Raw genomic sequence first — 7,264 nt, 5'->3', positions numbered from 1 at the left:
TCGGGTTGGCAGAAATCCTGTCCCATCATACTGGTGGATTGTGCCTCCAGGGAAACCCCAAGTGGTAGTATAATGAAGATTAGTATAATCAAGACAAGGTATCACAGCTAGGCTGCAGCTTGAGGCATTAATGACTTTTTGCTGTGATTTGATCATGATTATTTTTATGAGACTTTGGTGCCATGATGATCCTTATTTTGTTTAAACCGCAAAGATAGGGACTGCCCCCAAATACCTCAGTGGTAATACTGTTTTATTTCTGTGGTGGTCAATTGTCTTCCCTTCTTCATTTTGGATTTGTCTTCAGTGTTTGCTCATGTGGTGGGAGGCAGAGCTGCTCTGGTCAACATGTGTAGGATTGAAAACATGTTTGCAATTTCCATGGAAGTACTAGCGAGTAGAGATCTTCACTTACAATGTCACAACAGCAATTATTCTCCCAATAATAGGCACTGACTGCATTTTCAGAGCTAAAATTACACAGGCATCAAAAAATCAGTTTCCTTAGAAAAAAGATCTCATTTTAATCATATTTATTCTCAGCACTGTTTATTTTATGTGCAGTTTCATTTTTTGGAGTGGGGAAGTGAATCATGAATTCTGTTAAAAACACCATACATTGGGGTAAGAGTGGAAATGTTTAAGACAACCCCTTACATGGCATTGCTGAATGTCAGTGAACTTTTGTCACTATGTACTATGTCACAAGCATTGCTAAGGAGTAGGACAATGATGTCATTGGACATATAACAACAGTTACTGACCAGATACAGCACGTATTCATCAACAAGTTGTGAAGCAGTGGGACATGGAATTTAAAGTGCTTTCTTTTGGTCTAATTAATTCAGCCCAAAAATATTTGACTGGAGAGGTGTTCAACTACAAAGTGAACGCAACGGGTTCCTCACTGAAGAGGAGCCAGATATGGATAATTGAGTTCACCAGGGAGGACTCTCCTATGATCCATATCAAGAGTTCATTTAACAGATACATTGCTGCAGACAAGAATGGCAAGATCACCTGTGATCAGGAGGCTCCCCATCCAAATTGTGTTTTCCTCATGATGCTTCATCCGGACGGAAGAGTTTCCTTCCAGTCGGAACCTTTCAAACGGTATTTAGGAGGAAACCTGGACAACATCACGTGCTTTGCCCAGGCTATCTCAGACAGCGAGAAGTGGGTGCTACACCTGGACACCCACCCCAGTGTCAACATGTTCAACCCTGGCAGGAAAAATTACCTCCGGTTGAATGAGCAAAGTGGAAGAGTGTGCTGTGATAAGAACCTACCCTGGGGCGCTGACTGTGTAATGACATTTTACTTTGACATCAAAGAGAAAAAATATGCCATAAGGACTGGAAATGGTAGCTTCCTTGCTTGCAATGGGAAGATTGAGTCTGAAGTAACACACAGAACATTATATCGTCTAGAGATAAAGAATGGGATGATAGGTCTGAAGGATATGTATGGAAAATTCCTATCTGTGAAGGACTGTAATGTTAAAACGATCAAAACTTTGAATCCTAGCATGGATGAACTTTTTGTCATAGACCCATCTCCTGGGCAGATCAGTATCATGTCGTTGGTGAATAGGAAGTATATCTCCTGCACACCTGGTCCAGCTGTCTATTCAAATGTTATTGATATAAATAATGCTGGAATCTTCCAAATTATGCAGGATTCCGCCACAAAGAAAGTCTGCTTCCAAAATATTTCAAACTACTATCTTGCAGTTGTTGCTAAAGGCTTCATTGAAGTCTGTAAGACTCTAGATTTTCACTGCTGGTTTCAACTTGTGTACAACGGGGAAAAGGTAGCTCTAAAGACATCAAATGCAAGATATGTGACTCTGAATGCTGGTGGCCAACTCTTGGTAGGGCCAGTTGTAATTGGGAAACAGGAGGAATTTGTTTTCAAACTTGCCAACCGATCACAGCTAATACTCCAGAGTGATTTTGGTTTCATTGGCACTATTCCTGGGAAGCAGAGATTGGTTTGCAACAGGCCTATGTACGAGGCAAGCAAAATAATTTTAACTGATGATGGCTTTTATCAGTTCAAAATAGTACTTCTGGACAAATACTGGGAAGTAGATGAAGAGGGCTTTATCACTGCCACTGGGGAAGTGCCTGTTAACTTCACTATTGAATTGATCACTTCACACCAAATGATTCTTAAAGGACCCAATGGAAAATACATTGTAGCAGAATCTGATGGGAGCTTCAAAGCTGTTGAAGAAAGTGCCAAGTCTGCCACATTGTTCCGATATTAAGTAACTTTAGCAAATCAAATTTTTGTGCGTGTATGACATTAACTCTTGACTCCAACTCAAATTAAATCAGGATGAATGATGGGAACGAATAACATTAGTTCAAAAATATTAAACTATATTCCTGCTATCAACTGTGAGTTTCACAACATTTAATATTTAGAAAATAATTTAATACTAATAAACGTAATTTGAAGCTTGTCCCTCTGGTAATGTGCAGCACTGATATCAGAGTAGTCGACTGCAAACTCTCCCTGATTTTCCACTGAGTGAATTACTAATCTCAATTAGGGCTTAATAGGACAGAGATGCGGCAATTGCCCTGACGAAGGAGAGGAAGAAAGAAAAAACAGTGGGTAAATCAAAAAGTATTGTTCTTGTTCACCTCTTAAGGGATAATTTCCTAGTGGTGCTGACAGAGACCCAGAACCTCCCTATTGGTTACTGAATTGCTAATGACATGGAAAGTCCTATAGGAATGGGAAATAAAAATATTTTTTTAAGCATTCAGTATATGGTAGAACTGTTTAAATGTGCACAATATTAATTTTATGGGCCTTGAATGCTTACAATTCAGCAAAAAAAAAATAGACTTATGCTGCACTCCACCCTTCATGTATTCTGTAGGCATTTCTACATTCGGTCAGGGTAGTAATCATTTCTTTGTGAGCCACAGGCAGTTCTGCAAAAAGGTGTCAAAATATTCTTATTGTGAAAATAAACAGTCTTACGGTGGTCGAACGCTATTATAAATGGAACTGAAAATGACCAGATAAGCAAAATGCTTTAGTACTCATTTAAATATAAGTCTTTATTGATTACTTAAATCCTTTACTGATATAATGATCATAAGACATAATACACATACACAAATAAATATATACATGGTACAAACCTTGAACATGGTTAGAGATTTGAAAACGTTTTATTTTTACAAGAGAGCAAAGAAAAGGTGGTTAATTGCCATCAATTGGAGTTTTTACAAGAGAGCTGCATTGATAAAAGGAGAATTGAGGGTCATAGAGATACCCTGTAATAGCATTTAACTGTTTATTTTTCTTTTCAGAGAAGGTGAGGGAAGGAACTTAGGGGGCGGAATTGTCTCTTTATGCGACACTCGTTAGCACCTTTGGAGGGTGCTAACGGGATGCAAAACACATTTTGCCCAGGGGGGTGGGGGGACACGCTATCGATAGCACCATGCCCCACAGGTAGCGCTCCGGACTACCACACAACCGCCAATGATGACATTGGCGTGTGCGGTGACCCCTTTCTGCTCCGCGAGGCTGGCCAAGTGGGTTTCAGTGCCATCTTCATGGTCCATGAATCTGGCCGAAATCCGCTCGTGGGGCAAAAGTTAAAGCGAAGTCGCCAGTGCCGTGCGCCACCATCTTTAAAGTTTTGCCGACTCTCCGGTCGGCCCACAGAATGGCGCCCTAGCGTGCCATCGTGCAGCCCGGCATTCCGTTTTGGGTGCCAGGCTGCAGGCCCACTATCACACTGCCCTGGTGGTCCAGTGGAGGCCTTCAGAGGCCTTGCAGTGTGCCTGACCCTTTAAGCAAAAGGGACGGGTGTTGAAGCGCGTCAGCGCTGCGCAGAGCATCCGTGTAGCGCTCCCGAATACACCCTGTTAGCACCTCTGGTCCTGCCTCGACAGGAAGTGGAGTGCACGAGATTGCGCTTCACTTCCTTTGAGGGCCGGTAAGCTCAATTCAGCAGCCGGGGCGCGAGTTCCACACCGGACGCAGGAAGTCACGCCCCAGGCGCAGGAAGTCACGCCCCGAGCAGGTTACCGTCCCCAATCGGGATGCAGGGAAATTTCACCCCCTTAATTCTCTAAAGTAGGAAATCAATAGGATGGCATCAACAGGATGGTGAAATGGGCAGGGCATGGCAGGTGGTGTTTGATGTGGTGAAGTGTGAAGTGATGCACTTTGGGAGAACTAATATAGAAAGACAGTATACTATAAATAGCACCATTTTGAAATGTGTAGATAAGCACAGAGACATTGGTGTCCATATACACATCCTTAAAGGTGGCAGGGTAAGTTGATAAGGTGGTTAAAAAAGCATATGGGTTACTTGGATTTATTCGTAGAAGTATACAACATAAAAGCAGAGATAATGCAGGAATTTTATAAATCACTGAGCACCGCATTTCAGGAAAGATGTAAAGGCCTTAGAAAGGGTAAAAAGGAGGATTACCAGGATGTTAGCAGGAATAAGGGACTTCAGTTATGATGAGAGGTTGGTGAAGTTAGGACTGTTCTCCTTGGAACAGAGATGGATAAGAGGTTTTCAAGATGATGAGAGGTATTGATAAAATAGATAGAGAAAAACTATTCCCTCTGGTGAGCGGGTCAATAACCAGAGGTTATTTAAAATCATTGGCAAAATATCGAGGGGAGAGGAGGATCATTTTTTTTCACTCAGAGTTGTTGGGATCCGGAATGCTCTACCTGAAAAGATGGTCGATGCCGATTCCACAAATAATTTTAAAAGGGAGTTGGACAGGTACTTGAGAATGAGGAACTTACAGGGTTACGGACAAAAAGTGGGGAGTTGGGACTGAGCACGACAGCTCTTTGAAAGAGCCAGTACAAGCACGATGGGTCAAATGGCCTTCTTCTGTGTTGTAAGTTTCTATGGGCCCGAAATTCATCACTTCACCGCCGTTGCCGCCGACTGCTGCCGACTGCCGCCCACATTGCTCTTCTTGATCTGCCCAGTGCCACTTTGGAGGTGGCCTGGAGCGGGCAGGATGGGAGAGCCGGCGGGAACCGCCCCCTGACGTCAGCCGACGGCCGAGTAGCGCAACTGACCTCCTGCCCACGGAGCACCCAGGTGGCTGCGGGCGGGAGTCGGCGGCAGGACGGGGTTGGACCGCTACGTGGAGGCTGGTCTGCCCCCGACGGTAAGTAGGAAGAACCTGAAGAAAAGGTAAGTGAGCATTTTTAATTTTTTTCCCCCGCTACAGTTTCTGCATGGGGTTCCCTGGAGGTCTGTCTGATAGTTTTTACGTTTTTTACTGCTGCATTTTTTTTCCAGGTCTTCGACCCTTCGGCCCGACTCCATCCTCGGTGGCATTTGGGCAGCAAGTGCCTTTGCCGCCGAGAGTGAGATCTCCCGCCTGCTGCCGCCCAGATTGGTGGCGTACGTCGTCCATTTGCCACCTGCCAACCGTCGAGGGACATCGGCGATGAATATCCTGCCGAAATACCATCCAATACCTCAACAACACTTTGAGCGGCACTTGGGCGGGTGGAGGCCTTGATGAAAATCGGCCCCTATGATTCTATGAACAAGCAGGAAGTCCATGATAGAATAATCATATAAGGATTCTAGATGGACTGGAGTTATTGTGTCAAATTATCTTACCTCGCTCTGAATTTTCTTATTTTATGTTTTGGGCATAAGAACAGGAGCAAGTACAAAAGGACAAACTCAAAGTTATTACAAAGAGTAATAAACTGTAGGTTCTGAAACTATATAAAGAGATTATAAGGAGACAATCTCCACTTTTTTTAACATGGCAAATATGGTCTTAATTCCATCGGAGTAGTCAGGAGGCATTGATCCACTTTCTCCTTGCTAAATGGACAAGGCAGCCAAAGCACTTGATCCTTCCTTCATTTGAGAGGAAAGTAAGCACAATTTTCTTAGCCTTTCCTTATAACTTAAAGTCTCTGTTCACACTTTTCTCAAAGGTAAACATATACTTATGATTAGGTGACCAAAAATGCACACAGTACTCCAATGATAGTCCAAGCAACACCTTGGGCCTAAAATTCTGGCCTTTCCGAAGTGTGCACCGACCCGACGAGGTCTCGCAAAAGCCATTTTTTGGGGTACAATGCGCATGCGCCAGAAACCAGCTTTTCCGATCTGTCAAAGATTTCTCTTGGCAGATCCTCCGCATCCCTGGGAGAAGGACATCCGCGTGGGAGAGATTGGGCTATTTGCCCAACTCGTGCCCAGCAAATGTCCTTCAAACTTTTATGCCTAGTGAAAGCAGGCGCATAGCCTATTTTTACCAATGTAAGAGTTTTATAACATGTAAAAATTATATTTAAATACACATTTTTATAGTAAAAACCCTGTCCATTAAGGTAAGTTGATTTTTAACACTATTAAAACACGTTAAAAAAAATTCCAAAAAATCTTTTTTTTTCCAAAAGATTTAATTACATTTAATTTCAATTAATTTTAAATATGTGAGGTGTTTTATTTATTTATTATGCTTTATTTGGGTGTTTTCTCATTGATAGTAATTGGAACTCGTACAAACGGAGTTCCCGTTTTAAATCAATGAGAATACTGCACGCGATTGGTTTTCCAGACCCGTGTGATTCCAGCTTGGATTTATGTACCTGAAAGGCATCTTCCCATGTGCTGCATAGCGAATCCAGGCCTCTGACCACAATTTTAGGCCCTATATGTAGAAACAATACATTCCTTTGATTTATAATATGCAACCCAGTTCTTTATTTCCTTAATTGTTTCCTAGATTTACCCATGTAATCCATAACTTCTTTTCCAATCAGCACACTGTCCACCATTGGTTTATCAATTTAAAAAATAAATACAATGTGAAAGACCTAAGGGGGCGCATTTACCGGTCTTTTGCGCTCCGTTTTTCACCCCAGAGTGGGGGCAATGGCGCGGTGAGGTCTTCTGGGCGGGTGGTCAGCCGCCAGTGCCCCGCGGGGGTTTTTGGGGCCGGTTTTGCGGCAGCATGGAGCAGCACTGCCCGGACAGTGTGCACCGTCCCTGGTTGCGACACCGGCGCGCTTTTTGAATCCCGCCCGACCCGTACGCCCCGCAGCATGCCCTGCTGTGACCGCCTGTAAATACGGGCATTCCAACCTAGACCGACTACAGAGGGGTAAGTAACGGCGTCCTAAGGTAAGTGTGATTGCTTTTTCTTTTAATTTTTTTGCGATTTGTGTTATGGTGGCGTGAGCTATGCATTGGGGATGTTTTTGTGGGGGGTTT

General features: G+C 43.3%; 1 protein-coding gene and 1 long non-coding RNA gene across 2 annotated transcripts; one reads left to right on the top strand and one right to left on the bottom strand.

Moving 5' to 3' along the window:
• The first annotated feature begins 808 nt into the window (after positions 1 to 808).
• LOC139245603 (fascin-like) lies at positions 809 to 2,272 on the top strand. The gene has a single exon (XM_070871199.1). It carries the CDS (start codon positions 809 to 811, stop codon positions 2,270 to 2,272), a length of 1,464 nt encoding a protein of 487 aa, XP_070727300.1.
• Positions 2,273 to 3,909: 1,637 nt separating this feature from the next.
• LOC139245598 (uncharacterized) lies at positions 3,910 to 7,043 on the bottom strand. Its single transcript, XR_011590009.1, has 3 exons — positions 6,886 to 7,043; positions 6,640 to 6,701; positions 3,910 to 5,564 (listed from the first exon to the last, which is right to left on the bottom strand). It is a non-coding gene; the product is annotated as an uncharacterized lncRNA (long non-coding RNA).
• Between the last annotated feature and the right edge of the window lie 221 nt (positions 7,044 to 7,264).

Source organism: Pristiophorus japonicus, unplaced genomic scaffold (genome assembly GCF_044704955.1).
Source record: "Pristiophorus japonicus isolate sPriJap1 unplaced genomic scaffold, sPriJap1.hap1 HAP1_SCAFFOLD_224, whole genome shotgun sequence".
Lineage (NCBI taxonomy): Eukaryota > Metazoa > Chordata > Chondrichthyes > Pristiophoridae > Pristiophorus > Pristiophorus japonicus.
Note: the sequence above shows the minus strand (reverse complement) of the source record. Positions and strands in the feature narration are given on the sequence as shown.

Coding starts and splice junctions, on each gene's coding strand:
- LOC139245603 (XM_070871199.1), top strand. CDS start 809: ATGGAATTTAAAGTGCTTTCTTTTGGTCTAATTAATTCAGCCCAAAAA.